The sequence below is a fragment of the Ursus americanus genome, chromosome 6, assembly GCF_024610735.1.
Source record: "Ursus americanus isolate L20-20 chromosome 6, mUrsAme1.1.p, whole genome shotgun sequence".
NCBI lineage: Eukaryota > Metazoa > Chordata > Mammalia > Carnivora > Ursidae > Ursus > Ursus americanus.
In genome coordinates this window covers 27,994,268-28,013,807 of record NC_142132.1, presented here as the reverse complement: position 1 = coordinate 28,013,807, position 19,540 = coordinate 27,994,268, and the positions used below count along the sequence as shown (strand labels likewise).

General features: G+C 43.5%; 1 protein-coding gene across 2 annotated transcripts in view; it reads left to right on the top strand.

Annotated features, from left to right (window-relative positions):
* The window catches only part of ABCC2 (ATP binding cassette subfamily C member 2), a 70,808-nt gene extending 62,251 nt beyond the window's left edge, over positions 1–8,557 (top strand). For both annotated transcript variants that reach the window (XM_087862808.1, XM_045784365.2), the window contains 7 exons: positions 707–833; positions 2,698–2,799; positions 3,230–3,373; positions 4,212–4,370; positions 5,379–5,545; positions 7,281–7,475; positions 8,124–8,557. In XM_087862808.1, coding sequence (XP_087718934.1) covers positions 707–833; positions 2,698–2,799; positions 3,230–3,373; positions 4,212–4,370; positions 5,379–5,545; positions 7,281–7,475; positions 8,124–8,253 — 1,024 coding nt within the window. In that variant the 3' untranslated portion in view covers positions 8,254–8,557. The remainder of the gene's footprint in view (positions 1–706; positions 834–2,697; positions 2,800–3,229; positions 3,374–4,211; positions 4,371–5,378; positions 5,546–7,280; positions 7,476–8,123) is intronic.
* Positions 8,558–19,540: the final 10,983 nt, after the last annotated feature.

Here is a 19,540-nt window from a genome sequence, read left to right as displayed (position 1 = left end):
GACAGGACTCTGTAAAGATATTTTATTAGATACTTTCCAAGAATGAAAAAATTAAAAATTAAAAAATAAAATCATGAAATCGGGGCACATTGAACCCTCATGCGGTGCTTACTTTCCAACCTCACAAATGGATTCTCAATGGCATTGTTTGCCCCGCCTAATCAAAAGAAATCACTGAGAAAATTTGTTAAAAATACAGATTCCTGGGGCGCCTGGCTGGCTCAGTCAGTAGAGCATGACTCGATCTTGGGGTTGTGAGTTTGAGCCCCATGCTGGGGGTAGAGTTTACCTTAAAACACACACACACACACACACACACACACACACACACACACACACACACGTGAATTCCTGAACTCCACCCTAGGCTCCCTCAATCAATCTCCTGGGGAAGAGGCCAGGAATTGTCTTGCATGAATTTTGTATTTTTAACAATTACCTCAGGCAATTCTTATGATTTGGCAAGTATGGGAGACACTGAATCATAGGATTCCCTTAGTCTAACAAACTTCTCTAGTACCTTTAAAATGCAATTTATTTTCCAAAATCTAATTTAATATGGTATAGTCAAATTGAGGCATCTTGTGAGAGCACAACCCAACCAACTCAATCCCTCTCAGAATGTTCCCTGAACACCTAGGTTGCTGGTTAAGGTAAGGTGGTGAACATCAATGACACCTTTCTCTCTGGTTCTCTTGCCCTACAGGTGGCTTGCAATTCGTCTGGAGCTGATTGGGAACCTGATTGTCTTCTTTTCATCCCTGATGATGGTTATTTATAGAGATACCCTAAGTGGAGACACTGTGGGCTTTGTTCTGTCCAATGCGCTTAATGTGAGTCTGAAAGTTGGGAGTTAATGCACTTATTCTTAAATTGAGTCTAGAGTATACCACAGAGTCTGTGTTCTTGATTCCTTTCTAGATCCGGAGGGACTAGGGAAGACTGAGGTTCAAACCCTGGCTCTCTTACTTATTGTGTAACCTAGGGACATGTTCCTTACCCTTTCTAAGTGGGTACCAGTGTCATCTGGAAAAATGGACAAAAATTTTGTTGCCCTTGGGAGTTAAGAAAGCAACTTGAGGGGCACCTGGGTGGCACAGTGGGTTGAGCATCCAACTCTTGGTTTTGTATCAGGTTGTGATTTCAGGGTCATGAGATAGAGCTCCTCATCGGGGTCTGTGGTGCTCAGTGTGGAGTCTGCTTGGGATCCTCTCTCCCTCTCCCTCTGGCCCTCCCCCTACTCTCGTGCATGCGCACGTGCTCTCTTTCTCTCTCACTCTCACTCACTGTCTCAAATGAATCTTTAAAAAAGAAAGCAATTCAATATGACTTATCTGATAGTTCCCTGTCTCTTTGTCTCTTTGATTCTAATCAAAAGAGAATAAATGAGTTTCTTTTCATTTTTTTTTACAGTAGCCTCCATGCCCAACGTGGGGCTCAAATGCGCATGACCCCGAGAGCAAGAGTCACATGCTTCACCAACTGAGCCAGCCAGGCACCCCCAGTTTCTTTTCCATAATATAGTAGCAACAGAAAGTCTTTTGACTATCTTCTCCTACTTTTGTTTTTCTTAAATCACAGAATAGAGTTAATTCAGGTAACGTAGAATCCGATAAAAGTATACAATGCATCCCCAGCATGACTAGGCGATACAGGTTAGCCATCATTTCCTCGTGCCCAAGATGGTGGCTGGCACCACAGTCCATGTTCACTAAATGATACTCATTCGGTGAGTCATTTGGCCATCTTTCAATGATCTCTTTTGGAACTAATATATTGGTTTACATGACTACCAGTCAGTTCTGTATGGTGCCATGTTCATTAGGAGTTAATAAGACCCAAGGCAGTCATGGTGGGGCATGCGAAAGGACTCTGTTGTTCACCAGTTATTCAGTTCCCTGCACCACTGCTCCTACATCCTCCCCACCCCGTTTTTAGGCTTATTAACCTGGGGCAGATGGGGCAAAGACAACTATTAGACTGAATGAAAACAAAAACATTCAAATATCGACAATTTCATGTGGTTCAACCTACACAAAGTGGTTACTCCTCTCTCCAACATCCTGTGCTCTCCCTCTTTTTAACCACCGTTTGCTTAACAAAAACTCCCTGGTCTAGGTCTATGTGTGAAGGAAGCTTGCATCTAAGTAACCCACAGATCCCCCAGACTCTAGACTGGCCCAGGCTATGACAACCTCTCACTGATGGTTAGATGTATTTTTGGAGGCAGGAGTTTACTGGGGTAAAGGAGGGTCCATGGAGATGCTCCACCCTGATGGTTGGGTTCTTGTTGAGAGCAGAGAGAAGCAGCTTTTTGGAAGGACTTTTCCTACCCTGTGCCTTTTCTTATGCTTTCCCCATTTATAGAATGCTACCCACTGCTCCTTCCATTAGGAGTTCTAGACCCACTCTACGAACTGCCGGCTTGTCCAACCCCAGCTTAGCCCAAGCGACTCCAAGCTCATATTGGCTTTCATTAGAGCACCAGACAGTTGAGCATTTAATCGTCTTCCAGACCACACTGGTCTCATTGCCTCCCCCAAGGAGGTGAGTATTGTCACTAACACTTTTCCTTGCTCTCTCGAAGAGCTCAGCGTACTTTTAGGTACAGAGTAGGCACTGGACTGACCTTGCGGTTTGACAATTGAGTTGGTTTCTGAGCCTGGGATGATCTTTAGTCTTCTGGTTTTTCTGCAGATCACACAGACCCTGAACTGGCTAGTGAGGATGACGTCAGAAATAGAGACCAACATTGTGGCTGTTGAAAGAATAAATGAGTACATAAAAGTGGAAAACGAGGTAAGGAGGAATTAGAAGAACCTGGGGACAAGGCAAAAGAAAAATGTTTCCTTCAATAGAGCATCTTTGCTCTGTCTAGCAATTTCACATGGAGTCATAACGGTTCTCCTAAAGTTTTCCTTGCTCTAACTCAACCCAGTTTCTTGAAACTTAGAATAGAAAATGGTTTAGGGGGAGGTCAGGTCTTGGAATGCACCAAGTTAAAGGTGTCTTCATTCTGGAAGTCCGCAGAGCAGCATCGTGGAACAGAGTTTCTTTCATTGAATAGGGTAGGGGCCTTCTGGAAGTACTAGTCTAATTCATTCTAGTCAGTGCAGATGCCCACAGGTGGCTAGGACACTGCTATCCTTCTAATCTGGGACATGAGTCCTGTAGGGACTTTTCAGTGAGTTGCCACCATGTAAAGCACTTCTTTTCCTGTCTCTGCCAGGCACCCTGGGTAACTGATGAGAGACCTCCCGCAGGTTGGCCCAGCAAAGGGGAGATCCATTTTAACAACTACCAAGTGCGGTATCGGCCGGAGCTGGATCTTGTCCTGAGAGGGATCACTTGTGACATTAGGAGCATGGAGAAGGTAAGTGCAGCTGAAGAAAGGCCTGAATGTGAGTCCTTATGATCAGAACACAGTTGGATATAGGGGTGGAAAGCAGCTGGCCTCTGCTTTCATCATTGGGAGAGAATCAGAGGCTCAGGGCACCTCTTCTGCCCTGGGAAGGTGCAGGGACACAGTGCCACCACCAGAGGGCAGGATATCAACAAGGGATCAAACAGACTTACTGGGTTGGAAGGGTTTCTTTCTTGTGTTCTCACAAGATGCCGCCACCTCTGGCTGATGGGGGCTCACTTCCTGTAAGGGCCATGACATGTAGAGGGGAAGGAACTGGTGAGAACAGCCATGTGGAGGTGGTCCCTGCAGAGAGAATGACTTAGTTCTCTGGTCTACAAAGTCCTACACCTTCCTGTGGTGTTCCTGTTCTCTGAGGACTTGGGGTCTGATGTAAGAATGTAGAAATGTGGGGTGGGGGGAAGTCTGGGTAAGGATGCTGAGGTCCTGCTGATGAGGTTCTCAACTGCTATGAGGCCTGATCCTTCCCTTTTCCTCACTTCTAAACAAAGATTGTTTTTAAAAACCTATAATGTCCAGTCATAGTTATAATAGCTGCTGATGTGTCCGTTTCCAAAGGTCATTGTAGTTCTCAGCAACCAACAACTGAGAAGGTAAAATGAGAAGGCATTTTCTGACATCTGGGTACTTTTTTTCTCACCAAAACCAAAATCAGTTGAACATCTTAGAGATGAAGTAGTCAGTCACTGCCTCTTTCCACCTGGGATTACGAATGCCCCAGGCTAAATCCCCCTGCCCCCCAAAGAAGTACATGATGGACTAATGTGCAAAGGAACTGTATTTACAGATTGGTGTGGTTGGCAGGACAGGAGCTGGGAAGTCCTCCTTGACAAATGCCCTCTTCAGAATCCTGGAGGCTGCAGGTGGCCAGATCATCATCGATGGAGTAGATATTGCTTCCATTGGGCTCCATGACCTCCGGGAGAAACTAACAATCATCCCCCAGGTGAGCTCTATGACTTATTCTGTACATGCAACAGGGAACAGCTTTTTCTGTAAACATATGCATCTCCTTCTTGGTGTGTATTCACTTAGCAGTGTCATTTCTGCAGTCTACCCAGGACACCTAAGCCAGTTCCCTAAGACATCCTTTCCAGAACTCACAAAAACAGCTTTGGCATTTTGTGGGGATATGCTCGTGTGACTGCCAGCATCTAACCACGAGGTGGCAGCAACACAACAGAAGTCAAATAGAGCAGATGATTATTTAGCATTTCTATAGCCCATCCTGGGTTCGCAAGACCGTTACAATCAACATTAGCAGTTTTGCCGCTGAAGCTTGAAACCATTAAGCTTTATACTCCCCATTTGATATGGTTAAAAGATAGCGGAGGGAATTTGCTGCAGGTTTTTGTCAGCAAGTGGAACGCTTAATGCATCAGCAAAAAAGGCTTCCCTTTGGCTTCCTCTCTGGACCCTACCAAATAAGGTCTGCCTTGGAGGCTTCTTGGCTTGGAGGGGGGGGGGTCGGGAGGGGTGCACTATGTGGAGCCTTATTAGAACCAGTCCTCCTCTATTCTGTAGCCAAGGCTCTGGGGGTGGTTTTGGTTTGTCTGGTGTTCCCTCAGTTTGAGGTAATCTTTTCTGCAGCTTCTTCAAAAGCCTAGTGAAGTCTTCCATGACTGTACTATCTCTTCCCCCGCCCACCCCGATCCCGTCACTTCCATACCCTGAGTTTTCATTTGAGGGTGTGGAACATTCCTCTTACCTTCTTAAGATATGCTCAGGCAAACTTGGAAATCCATACATGAATCTCAAAATGAAAAAACCAAGAACCCCTCTTAATTCTGTGGCAGCCCCTCTGGTCTTCAGTGAGGAAACTTTGCAAAAGCTTGACCACTAACCAGCTTTGCATCTCAGGCCAGTCCACTCTGCCTTCTCCTGGCCACAAAAAAAACTGCTAGACCCTTTTTTGTCATGAGCCTCAATAGCCCCCTCCTCTCTCGACTTGCAGGATCCCATCCTGTTCTCTGGAACCCTGAGGATGAACCTAGACCCTTTTAACAACCACTCAGATGAGGAGATTTGGAAGGCCCTGGAGCTGGCTCACCTCAAATCCTTTGTGTCTGGCCTGCAACTTGGGTTGTCTCACGAAGTGACAGAGGCTGGTGACAACCTTAGGTAATGTTTCATAACCCAATCCCCCACAGGCAGTGGGAGGAGGTGGGGGAAGCACCCCTTTGTTCGCGGTGCTAGGCCGTCCGTGGTACCCTAGGATTATTCCAGTCCTGCGGAGCGGTAGGCAGGGCATGGACCATGAGCTGCGGAAGCTCAGAACAGAAGGGAGGCCCCGTAGCTCTGGCTTCCCTTGGGGGCTTGTTACAAATGCAGACGCTGACTCGAGGCCCACTCATCAGAAACCACACGTTAGCAAGCTTCCCAGGTGACGTGTGGTCCATTACATGGAGAAGCGCTACCTGGAGCACTGATTCTCAGCTAGGCTCCACACTAGAATCACTTGAGGAAACTTTTAAAAATCCCAGTGCCCAAGCGGTACCCCCAGAGCCACTGAATCAGGGGCCCAGGTGACTTCAGTGTGTAGCCTGGGTATAGAATCCATCCTATTTGTTTTCGGGCAGCAACAGATCTAGGAACCAGCAGGATGTAAGCGGGTCTTTAGGCCGATGGAAAAGACCCTTCAGTCCACAAATATGTATTGATCGTGTACAAAAGAATGTCGTATAATGGATACGCAGCTGTGAGGGGCTGTGTGGGCCCCTCTGGCAGGATGTGACACGGGGGCCTTGACACGTCTGGTTTGCGAGAACAGATCCTCCCATCTTTCTCTGTCCATGCTGGGGGACACCTAAATGGCATGACCAGGGCCCTGATTTCAGAGCTGGGTTGGAGGTGTTGAAGCTTCCATTTCTCTGGTGAGTGACGGGACGTGGTCAGGTGGAGAGAGACGGCAGCTGAAGGCCAGCCTGGCGGCCCCGGCCTGCTCTGGCAAGCCCGGCAGGGCCAGGCAGGGTGCGGTACCGCTGACCCGCTCTTGCCGCGTCTCTGTTCTGACACTGCGGAGGGAAACTGGAAGTTCGTCTTGGGTGACTTCTCATCTCCTGCAGACATTTTCTTACGGAGAATTACAGAACTTTAGTCTAGCCACCCTCTGTTTAATAAGTTCCCTAATGGCCACAGCAGGAAAGAGCAATTAGCGAATTCCTGAATATTTCCTCCACATCATTTCCCAAAGCTTCTGTATGTAAGTAAGAGGTCCAGCCTTCATTACTGGCTTTTAGCAAATTAAAGCGATTTGCATTTTACAAGCATATTCGAATTCCACATACATTGCATCTCACACCAAGACATCATGTCATTAGATAGCTACGTCTCTATCAAGGCAGAAGGCCTTGAACAAATAATTAGCCTTGAGACTAGAATTACACATTAAGATAATGAACGGGTTTGCTAAGGCCACTAAGAAACGCCACCGGGGCGTTCTGATGCAATGTCACCCTATGTCAATAGTGTCAGGTCAAACATGGCTGCGGTGAACTTGGTGGCGTCCTGTCTTATTTTGGAATTGCCGATGTGCTGGGATATCACCTGGGGAGGCAAAGAACCGTTCCCAGGCTCGGGTTTTCCAGACTCATTACACACGGAAACTGCCTGGGGTGCTTGTTAAAATACATGTCCCTAGGCTCCTCCCCATTCCGCTTGAGAAGAGTAGGGCCCAGAAATATGAATTTTAAAATTAAGCACCTGCGGTAGGAGAGAGTTTGGAAAACATCGTGTTAGCCTCTTCTGTGAGGAGTCGGCTCTGGAACATGGGCAGTGCAGGTGCATGGGTGCCCACACCCCGCCACGTCAGGCCTTGTCTCTAGGGGCTAAGGTTCGCTTTGTTCCACACCTGCAGCATCGGGCAGAGGCAGTTGCTGTGCCTGGCCCGGGCTCTGCTTCGGAAATCCAAGATTCTGATCATGGACGAGGCCACTGCCGCCGTGGATCTGGAGACCGATCACCTCATCCAGACGACCATCCAGGAGGAGTTCTCCCACTGCACCACCATCACCATTGCTCACAGACTGCACACCATCATGGACAGCGACAAGTGAGTGTGGCCTCAGAGCCTGACACACGCCTGAGCCCTTGAACAAGTCATAGTGTTAGTCGTAAGATATCCTACAGTCGAAGGTCTAACCACCATCATTCTCCTGATGAGGAAACCGAGAGTTCGAGTAATTTGTCCAAAATCATACACCAAGCTAATGAAAGCCAACGGAGTTAAGGGAACGGACTTGAGGGCAAAATGGGCAATTGTATATGATGACTGAGTGTGGGGATGTGGAGGCCCAAGCCAGGGAGGCGGATAATAACCACAGATCTCCACTACACTGGGTCTCAGCAGCTGCCCCAAACAATGACTAGAAGCTTTCTGCTTCTTCCAAATCTGACATAGTACATTAAAAGTGGGGGTAATGTCGTAGTCTTGGAACCTGTTTGGAGACAGTCGGCTCCCTTAAACAGTGTATCTCTTTAAAAAGCTTACGTAAGTGGACTTACACTGTATATACTCTACTACTTGATTCTTGGGCGTTAGACGTGGGACCCACCCATGTGAATGCAGACGGCTGCAGTCCGTCATTCCCACTGCTCTGTAGCCTTTGGTGAATGACTATACCACGACTTAGTCCTGGTTGTTCTTACAAATGCCAGGATTCAAGACGCTGCTGAGACCTTTCTTTCTCCTTTGTTTCAGGATAATGGTCCTAGACAATGGGAAGATTGTAGAGTATGGCAGCCCTCAGGAACTGCTGAGAAGTTCGGGCCCCTTCTATCTGATGGCCAAAGAAGCTGGCATTGAAAATGTGAACAGCACATCATTCTGACAGTAGGTTCCATGGGTTGGAAAGGACTATAAGGATCATTCCTTTTTGTGAGAGAGATTACACAGAAGTGTGTAAAATGTACACTTTAAAGAAGGATATTATATCCAGTTACAGTAGACCCCCCCAACCCTGGTTTGATGATCCCACTCTGATTATACCGCCTTCCTACTTACCTCCCCAGAGATAACGACCATCCTGAATTTTGTGATAATCCTAGCCTCTTGCTTTTTACCGTAGTTTTACTAGGTATGTACCCTTAAACGAGGTGTATCTTTTTTAATTTATGTAAACGACCTGACTCCTACCTGATGTATTCTGTGGCTTTTGTTCAGTATTATTCTTGAGATGCAGCCACGTTGATGCGCAAAGTGAGGCTGGCTCCCCCTCCCTCCGCAGCACGGCAACGCGTGAACGCGCCCAGTGCATCCGTTGTCATGTCGCTCGTCGGGTTATTTCTAGGTGTTCTTCTCCAGTATGAACAACACTGCTAGGAACATTCTGGTGTATTACTCCTGAGATACACGTGTAAGAGTTTCTTTAGGATATAACGTAGGAATGGAGGTATGCGCTTGCATACACTAGGTAATGCCAATTTAATACACTTCTTGTCAATCTGATGAGTATGAACTGGCATCTCGTTGAGGTTTTATGTTTCCCTGGGAACTACTGAGGTTTCCGCTGGTTCTTATTCATGGTGCTTTATTTCCTTGTGTGCCTTGTGAATTTTGACTGCAAGCTGCTCACTCTCCTTAGCATTTTATCTGTGGGCATTCTTTGAAAGCTGAGTTGAATCTGAGTTCTCCTGGGAAAGCTTTTGCCTGTCCCTTGGGGTCATTACCCAGTACCAATTTGAATTAAATTCTCCACTAGGGGTTTCCAACCATATAGTTAGTATGACTTCAGACCATAATCTGGCACAAGAACCAACTTGTGGTTCACAAATTCTAAGGGAGATTCCACCCCTTGACCTAGTGCCACGTTGGAGATAGACACGTAGCCTTGTTGCCTCCTTCTGCAGGGTGGGGTTTATCCCGGGCTTACCTGTACACTGCAGATAAAGGTGGGTAGCTTCTGGGTCCAGGCTTATCAGAGGGCCTCCCGTTATCCTCTATCTTGACAGGCGTGGGCTTTATCTCTTGCCTTGGCATCCTGTATTGTCAACAAAGGTCAAAGTCTCCAGGTTTCAGACGTCACCCTAAGCTTTAACCCTTCTTATCTTCCAGGGTTTTCTGTGTCACATTACTTTGGGTTTAGTATATGCTTTACTTCCATTTCAGTGATGAAATTATATTTTCATTTATTCATTTTTGCTGTCGAGTGAGATGCGCGGTGACGGAAACTTCCTGTAGGAAGAGTGTCACAGCGGCAAGGCTGGATGAGGAAGGGATTTTTCCTCTTTGCTCTGTTCCCATCAGCATCACCCTAGCAGCGCCGGCTGCGGTGGCGGGTCCTCCAGGCAGCAGCACAGAGTTCAGTCTGTCCTGCACTCCTGGAACCAGTGTCGTCATGCTCCTCAGAGACACGGGCAGCACACCTGCTCAGCGGTCTGGGAGTCGGCTCTGGGGGGCACCTCCTGTGTTTGGTTGGCACGCAGACCTCTCTCGCTCTGTTCTCACAGCCTTCATGGTGGCAGCTGCTTCTGGTAGATGCTAGCTTACTTTCCTTCGGCCCGTTCTTCAGTGCCTGCTTAATTCTTCATCTGGTTCTATTAAAATAATGTATGGTTTCTGTCTCCTGACTAACCTGATAGAACCCTTAGAGATTATCAGGTTAAAGTCTCTTATTTTTCAGATAAGCACATGCCTGAGAAAGGTTAGAACATCCAAAGTCAAAACATGGGTGTTTCTCAACAATTGTTGGAGAGGATGTGGAGAAAGGGGATCCCTGCTATATTGTTGGTGGGAATGCAAGTTGGTACAGCCACTCTGGAAAACAGTGTGGAGGTCCCTTAAAAAGTTAAAAATTGAGCTACCCTATGACCCAGCCATTGCACTACTAGGTGTTTGTTTACCCCAAAGATACAGACGTAGTGAAGAGAAGGGCCATATGCACCCCAATGTTCATAGCAGCGATGTCCACAATAGCTAAATCGTGGAAGGAGCCGAGATGCCCTTCAACAGATGACTGGATTAAGAAGTTGTGGTCCATATATACAATGGAATATTACTCAGCTATCAGAAAGAACGAGTGAGTTCTCAACATTTGCTGCAACATGGACGGCACTGGAGGAGATAATGCTAAGTGAAATAAGTCAAGCAGAGAAAGACGACTAACATATGATTTCTCTCATCTATGGAACATAAGAACTAGGAAGATCGGTACGGGAAGAAAGGGATAAAGAAAGGGGGGGTAATCAGAAGGGCGAATGAAACATGAGAGACTATGGACTATGAGAAACAAACTGAGGGCCTCAGAGGGGAGGGGGATGGGGGAATGGGATAGGCTGGTGATGGGTAGTAAGGAGGGCACGTATTGCATGGTGCACTGGGTGTTATATGCAACTAATGAATCATCGAGCCTTACATCGGAAACTGGGGATGTACTGTATGGTGACTAACATAATATAATAAAAAATCATTAAAAAAAACAAAACAAAACATGGGTGTTTCTGGCAGAGCCAGGACCAGAAACCAATTTGCTGATTTGGGCCAATGATTTTTCCTTCAATGGCAGAGGATTATTGACCTACTTACTCCTGCTGATGCAAATAAATGAAGGTCATTATTTTCTCAGAAGTGATGACTAAGACATCCAGTGACGGTGGTAGAAACCAGAACCAGCCTGGGTCTAAAACTTTGGTGATGATGACTCCTCCCATTTCAAACCTTGTTGGCCCAGACCCTGGGTAACTGAATCCCTACTCTGGGCCACTTATGATTGCTCTTTCCTACTTTCCTTCCTGAAGGTCCCCTTCTTTCACTTGCCCTTGAAGCACTAGGATATTCTTATGTTTTTGTCCTTGACCTTCCAGTTTCTCTATGATTCTCATTTCTAGCCCCTTCCTCTCATCCAGTTTTGACATTCATATATTCAACTGCCTGCAGTTACTCTCACCTGGATCCTTCAGGCAGCTGACACTCAACTCCCTCTACTTTGACAGACCTTTCTACTCCCTCCACTCAAAAGATTTTTCCTTTACTTCCTACCTCCAGTGACACATTGTCTACTCAGTCCTACAAAATGAAAACCCTGGGCATCACTCTTAACTTTTCTTCTTAGATCACACTGACCACCACGCCCTTCTGGTTTTCCTTACTCCCAACCCTTTTGCTACAATTCAGGTTCTCACAACATCTAAGGGCATAGGTATCCCTCCATCCTGTGTTTTTCTTAAATATATCTATTCATGGCTATTGGAGTGATCAAATATGCAAAACTGACCAGGTTACTCTTCTGTTTAAACCCTTCATTTAGTGGCAATCCAGAGTAAAGTTAAAATCCTGAGTATGATATAACAGAGCCCCCTAACATCAGGTCCAATCACATTTCTTCTAATTCCTGTTAGAGAGACAACAAGCCCAAAATGGGGTCACTTATGCTAAGCCTCATGCCACCAAAGTGAGAATACCGGTTTTATAGTTTCAGCCTTTCCCAGGAATGGAATCTTAAACCAGTCAATCTGGAATTCCATGGTCAACACTACTGAGGTGATCTCCTGGCAGACCCCTGTGTCCTGTAAAGGAAGGTGACCTTACCACAACCAAGCTGCTTATTGCTAATATAACTTCCTTGTCTCATTCCCTTCTGCCTATAAAAGTTTTTCCATTAATCAGATACACCAGCAGCAGATTTTGATTCAGATGCTGGGGACACAGAGGCAGGGACATCTGGTGATAGCAGCTGTGACAGTCACAGCTATTCTCCACTGGTGGGGTTTCTAGCACCAGAGCCAGGGATATTGCATGATATTGAGCTTCAAAGACTCACATCGGGCTTTCTCCCAGAGAGTCAGTGAGAGCTACCTGCTATCATTTGAAAGCTTCCTTTCTGCTTAAGTTTACCAGAATTGGGGACTGTTATTTACAACTAAAAATACTCCCCGGCTAACTTATTATATCACTTTGTCAGATAATTTTCTGTTTGGGTCTCCCTCACTAAGCTGTGAGTGAGCCTCTTGAAAACGAGAACAGTTTCTTATTTTTTGTATCTCCAGTGGCTAGCATATAGCAAGTACTCACATTTTTTCCAGTGTTCAAAAAATCTTAAACACAATGGGGAAAATGTGTGCTAAGTGCAGCAATAGGGAAAGAAAAGTAACTTCGCACGGATACATTGGCACAAACAGGAAGAATAAACATACCAATCAAACCTCAATTTTTAGCAGCCTAGTTTTGTATAAGTGCCTTTTGAAATACTTTCTGAAGAAATTTGTTCCATTTAGGTCATAGGATGAGGACACATTTAATCACAAATGCACACTGATCATGACTTTACTAAAAAAAATTAGCAAACACTGTTGTATAGACATTGACATTTAAATCTTTAAATGGCTACAACTTAGTGAGCAGAGACCGTATTTAGCTGTAAGTGTGGAGTCTTCCACATAGACAGTAAACCTAAACTGGTTTTTTTGAAGATTTAATAAACTAAGGGAACTCAGTGACACCATGAAGTATGATACCAATCACCTTATAGGGATCCCAGAATAAGAGAGAGAAAATTTGAAGAGATAATAGCCGAAAACTTGCTGGATCTGGAGACGGGAACAAATCCAGATCCAGGAGGCACAGAGAGCCCCCAAATCAAAATCAACCCAAGGAGGTCCACACCAAGTCCCATAGTAATTAAAACGGCAAAAAGTAGTGCTAGAGAATTTTAAAAGCAGCAAGAGAAAACTGTTACATACAAGGGAAATCCCATAAGACTCCGCTGATTTTTCAGCACAAGCTTTCCAGGTCACAAGGGAGGGGCAGGATATATGCAAATACTGAAAGAAAACCCTGCAAACAAGAATACTCTATCCAGCAAGGCTATCCTTCAGAATAGGAGAGAAAGAGTTTCCCAAACAAAGGAATTCATCACCCCTCAACCAGCCCTCCAAGAAATATTAAGGGGACTCTGAGTAGAAAGGAAAGACAATAAGTAGGAATAAGAAAAGTAGGGAACACAAAAGCAGTAAAATTAAGTATATCTATACAAATCAAAGAAGTTACAAAGTAAAGATGTAAAGTATGACACCATATACCTAAAATGTGGGGACAAGAGGAGTAAAGAGTGGGTTCAAACTTAGGTGACCATCAACGTGATATAGACTGCGATATATATAGGTTATATACACCTAACGGTAACCACGAATCAAAAACCAGTAATACAGATGCAAAAAATAAAGAGAAAGAATCTGTCATTAAAGCCACCAAACCTTAAGACAGGAAGAGAAGGAAGACACAGAAAAGAACTACAAAAACAACCATAAAGCAAGTAACAAAATGGCAATACATACCTATCAGTAATTACTTGAATGTAAATGGACAAAATGCTCCAATCAAAAGACCTAGCATGACAGAATGGATAAAAAAACAAGACCCATCTATACGCTGTCTACAAGAGACTCATTTCAGACCTAAAGACACATGCAGATTGAAAGTGAAGGGATGGAGAAGCACTTATCATGCAAATGGATATGAAAAGAAATTTGGGGTAGCAATACTTACGTCAGACTAAATAGATTTTAAAACAAAGGGAACAATCCAACAAGAAGATATAACAATTGTAAATAGTTATGCATCCATGGGAGCAAACAGAGCAGTAAAAAAAAAAAGTAGTACATTAATAGTAGGGGACTTGACCACCCCACTTGCATAAGTGGACAGATCACCCAAACAGAAAACCAACAAGGAAATAATGGCTTTGAATGACACATAGGACCAGATGGATTTAACAGATACATTGAGAACATTCCATCCTAAAACATCAAAATGTACATTCTTCTCAAGGGCACATGGAACATTTTCCAAAAACAGAATCACATATTAGGCCATAAAACAAGTGTCAACAAATTCAAACAGATCAAAGTCATACTGCACTTCTTTTCTGACCACAACACTATGAAACTAGAAATCAACCACAAAAATCTGGAGAGAGCACAGATACATGAAGTTCAATCACATGCTACTAAACAATGAATGGGCCAACCAAGAAATCAACGAGGAAATACAATACATGGAGACAAGTGAAAATAAAACAAAGGCCCAGGATCAAAAAACTGATAAACCTTTAGCCAGACTCATTAAAAAAAAAAAAAACCCTCAAAATCAGAAATGAAAGAGAACCACCACCACAGAAATACAAAGGATTATAAGAGAATATTATGAAAAATTGTCAGCAAATTAAACAACCTAGAAGAGTAGGATAAATTCCTAGAAACATATGACCTCCCAAAATTGAATAAGGAAAGAGAGAAAATATGAACAGACCGACTACCAGCAATGAAATTGAGTCAGTAATAAAAAAAAAAAAAAAAAAAAAAACCAACTCCGACAAACAAAAGTCCAGGACCAGATGGTTTCACAAGTGAATTCTACCAAACATTTAAAAAAAGAGTTAATACCTATCCTTCTCAAACTATTCCAAAAAACAGAAGAGGAAGGAAAGCTTCCAAATTCATTCTATGAGGCCAGCATTACCCTGATACCAAAACCAGATAAAGATACTACAAAAAGAGAGCTATAGGCCAGTATCTCTGACGAACATAGATGCAAAAATTCTGAACAGAATGTTAGCAAACAGAATCCAACAATATATTGAAAAAATTGTTCATCATGATCAAGTGGTCTTTATTCCCAGGATACAACGGTGGTCCAATATTCACAAATCAATGTGATACATCACATCAACAAAGGATAAAGACCATAGGATCATTTTAATAGATGCAGAAAAAGCACTTGGCAAGGTACGACATCCATTCATGATAAAAAAACCCCAACAAAGTAGGTTTAGAGGAAATACTTCAACATAATAAGGGCAATATATGAACAACCCACAGCAAACATACTCAGGAGGGAAAAACTGAGAGCTTTCCCTCTAAGGTCAGGAATAAGACAAGTATGTCTACTCTCACCACTTTTATTCAACACAGTCCTGGAAGTCCTAGCCACAGCGATCAGACCACGAAAAGAAGTAAAAGGCATCCAAATCGGTAAGGAAGAACGAAAACTTTCATTACTTGCAGATGGCATGATACTACATATAGAAAATCCTAAAGACTTCACACACACGCATACACGCGTGCACGCACACACACACACACGTACTACAACTGATAAATGAATTCAGAAAGGTTGAAGGATAAAAAAATCAATATACAGAAATCCATTGCATTTCTATACACTAATAATGAAGTAGCAAAAAGAGAAACAATCCAATCTAACTCAACACCCAAAAGACCAAATAATCCAGTTAAGAAATGGGCAGAAGACCTGAACGGACATTTCTCCAAAGACGACATTCAAATGGCCAACAGACACATGAAAAAAATGTTCAACCTCACTCGGCATCAGGGAAATACAAACCAAAACTATAATGAGATACCACCTCACATGGGTCAGAATGGCTAAAATTAACAAGTCAGGTAAGAATGCGGAGAAAGGGGAACCCTCTTACACTGCTGGGGGGAATGCAAGCTGGTGTGGCCACTCTGGAAAACAGTATGGAGGTTCCCCAAAAAGTAAAAAATAAAACTAACCTATGATCAAGCAATTGCCATACTAGGTATTTACCCAAAGGATAAAAACATAGTGATCCAAAGGGGCATCTGCACCCCAACGTGTACAGCAGCCATGTCCACAACAGCCAAACTATGGAAAGAGCCCCGATGTCTATCAGCAGACGAAGGGATAAAGAAGATGTGGTATATACAATGGGATACTACTCAGCCATCAAAAAATAAAATCTTACCATTTGCAATGATGTGGATGGAACTAAAGGGTATTATGCTAAGTGAAATAAGTCAGAGAAAGCCAATTATCATATGATTTCACTCATATGTGGACTTTAAGAAACAAAATAGAGGAGCATAGGGGAAGGGAGGGAAAAATAAGACAAAATCAGAGAGGGAGACAAACCGTAAGGGACTCTTAACTCTAGGAAACTGAGGGTTGCTGGAAGAGAGGGAGGTGGGGGGATGGAGTAACTGGGTGATGGGCATTAAGGAGGGCACTTGACGTAATGAGCACTGGGTGTTACATGCAACTGAAGAATCACTAAACTCTACCTCTGAAACTAATATGCTATATGTTATTTACATTTAAATTAAAAAATTAAAAAACAAGGGAAAAATGCAACAACAAAAAAACCAATCCCATTTACAACTGCAACAAAAATAATAAAATACCTAGAAATAAACGTAACCAAGGAAGTGAAGGACCTGTCTTCTGACAACTACAGAACACTGGTGAAAGAAATTGAAGATGACACAAACGGAAAGATATTCCATGATCATATTGTTACAGTGTCCATACTACCAAAAGCAATCTACAGATTTAATGCAATCTCTATCAATGTACCAACAGCATTTTACACAGAACTAGAAAAAACAATCCTAAAATTTGTATAGAACCACAAAAGACCCCAAATAGCCAAAGCAGTCTTGAAAAAGAACAAAACTGGAGGTATCACAATCCCAGATTTCAAAATATTTTCAAGATACATTACAGGGACGCCTGGGTGGCTCAGTCGGTTAAGTGTCTGCCTTCGGCTCAGGTCATGATCCCAGGGTCCGAGCCCCATGTTGGGCTCTCTGCTGTGCGGGGAAGCCTGCTTCTCCCTCCGCCTGCTGCTGCTCCTGCTTGTGTGCTCCCTCTCTCTGATAAATAAATAAAAATCTTTAAAAAAATATTTATTTAAAAAAAGACACTACAAAGCTGTAGTAATCAAAACAGTATGGTACAGGCACAAATATAGACGCAAGATCAATAGAACAGAATAGAAAGCACAGAAATAAATCCATGATTATATGCTCAATTAATCTTGGACAAAGGAGAGAAGAATACACAATGGGAAAAAGTCTGTTCAACAAATGGTGTTGAGAGGGGTGCCTGGGTGGCTCAGTCGTTAAGTGTCTGCCTTCAGCTCAGGGCGTGAACCTGGCGTTCTGGGATCGAGCCCCACATCAGGCTCCTGCGCTAGGAGCCTGCTTCTTCCTCTCACACTCCCCCTGCTGTGTTCCCTCTCTCACTGGCTGTCTCTCTGTCAAATAAAAATAAAATCTTTAAAAAAACAAAAAACAAACAAAAAAAATGGTGTTGAGAAACCTGGACCACTTTCTCACACATATACAAAAATAAACTCAAGATGGATTAAAGACCTAAGTGTGAGACCTAAAACCATAAAAATCCAAGAAGAGAACACAAGCAGTAATTTCTCTGGCATCAGCTGCAGCAACATTTTTCTCTGTCTCCTGAGGCAAGAGGAAAGAAAGCAAACTATAAACTATTGGGACTACACCAAAATAAAAAGCTTCTGCACAGCAAAGGAAACAGTCAACAAAACTGAAAGACAACTTACTGAATGGGAGAAGATATTTCCATATTACATATCCAATAACAGATTAGTATCCAAAATATATAAAGAATTTACACAACTCAACATCAAAAAAACCCAAATAATCCAATTAAAAATGGGTAGAAGACATGAACAGACATTTCTCCAAAGAAGACACAAGGATGGTCAACAGATGCATGAAGAGATGTTCAATATCATCATCATCAGGGAATGCAAATCAAAACCACAATGAGATCCACCTCACACCTGTCAGAGTGGCTAACATCAAAAACAAGAAACAAGTGTTGGTGAGGATGTGGAGCAAAAGGAACCCTCGTGCACTGTTGGTGGAATGCAAACTGGTGCAGCCGCTGTGGAAAACAGTATGGCGGTTCCTCAGAAAGTTAAAAATAGAGCTATCATATGATCCAGTAATTCCATTACTGGGTATTTACCCAAAAAATACAAAAACACAAATTCAAAGGGGTACGTGCACCCCTATACTTACTGCAGCTTTACAATAGCCAGATTATGGAAGCAGCCCAGGTGTCCATCAACTGATGAATGGATAAAGAAGATGTGTATGTACACAATGGAACATTACTCAGCCTTATATAAAAAAAGAATGAAATCTTACTATTTGCAATAACATGGATGGACCTAGAGGATATAATGCTAAGTGAAATAAGTCAGAGAAAGACAAATACCATATGATTTCACTCATATGTGGAATTTAAAAACAAAATGAACAGGAGCACCTGGGTGGCTGAGTTGGTTGAGCGTCTGTCTTTGGCTCAGGTCCTGTGATCAAGCCCCACGTCAGGCTCCCGGCTCAGTGGGGAGTCTGCTTCTCCCTCTGCCTGCAGCTCCCCCTGCTTGTGCTCATGTGCTGTCAAATAAATAGGAACCTTTATATACATAAAGAATCAAATGAACAAAGCAAACGAAGACACAGATTCTTAAGAAAACAAACTGATGGTTGGTTACCAGAGGGCAGAGGGATGGGGAGATGGGTGACACGGATGAAGGGGGTTAAGAGCACACTTACCATGATGATGGCTGAGTCATGTGCAGAACCGCCGAATCACTATAGTTTACGCCTGAAACGCTTATAACACTGTATGTTAACTATACTGGAATAAAGATTTTTTAAAAAAGGCTTTCTGACGCTTGAAGATATTAAAGTAAAAGTCTGTAAAAATGCATAAAGGAATTGGCTGTAGGAAGCACTCCATTTCCATAGTATTCCTTTTTACTTCCTAGGCGAGTAATAGATTATGCTGTAGAATTCACCCGCTGCTGTGTAAAAAGCAGCCACTTAGGATAGAAGTTGCAAACAGAAACAAAAGGGGGTCTATGTAAAGGCAGGATTTCTTTATATAAAATGAGCAGAAAAATAAAGTTTCAGGAAGAAAAGAAAAATTGACTAGTTTGGTTTTTACTGAACTTAAAAAAATGGACTAATATTAGAGCTCCTTTCTTCAATCAAGGCCTTGGTCGCCCTATTGGTTAGTTACCTTGGTCCCTGCTGTGATAGCCTCTACCTCACCACCACGGTCACCGGTTTCAGATCCACTTACTCTCTTCTTGGCTTCCCCTGTGAACGATGGGCTCTGCTGGAGCAGCAAACTTCGGGACACTTGCTGCTTAAGCTCACAGCCACTCACTCCTCTCTGGCAAACTTTGTGGGAATCCTCCTGTAGGGATTGCCAAGTTATCCAGTCATTGTACATCTAGACAGATTTCTCTGTCTAGACCTGGTGCTAACAACATTGTCAGCTGGCTCTTTGCTGTTAGCACTCAACTGCAG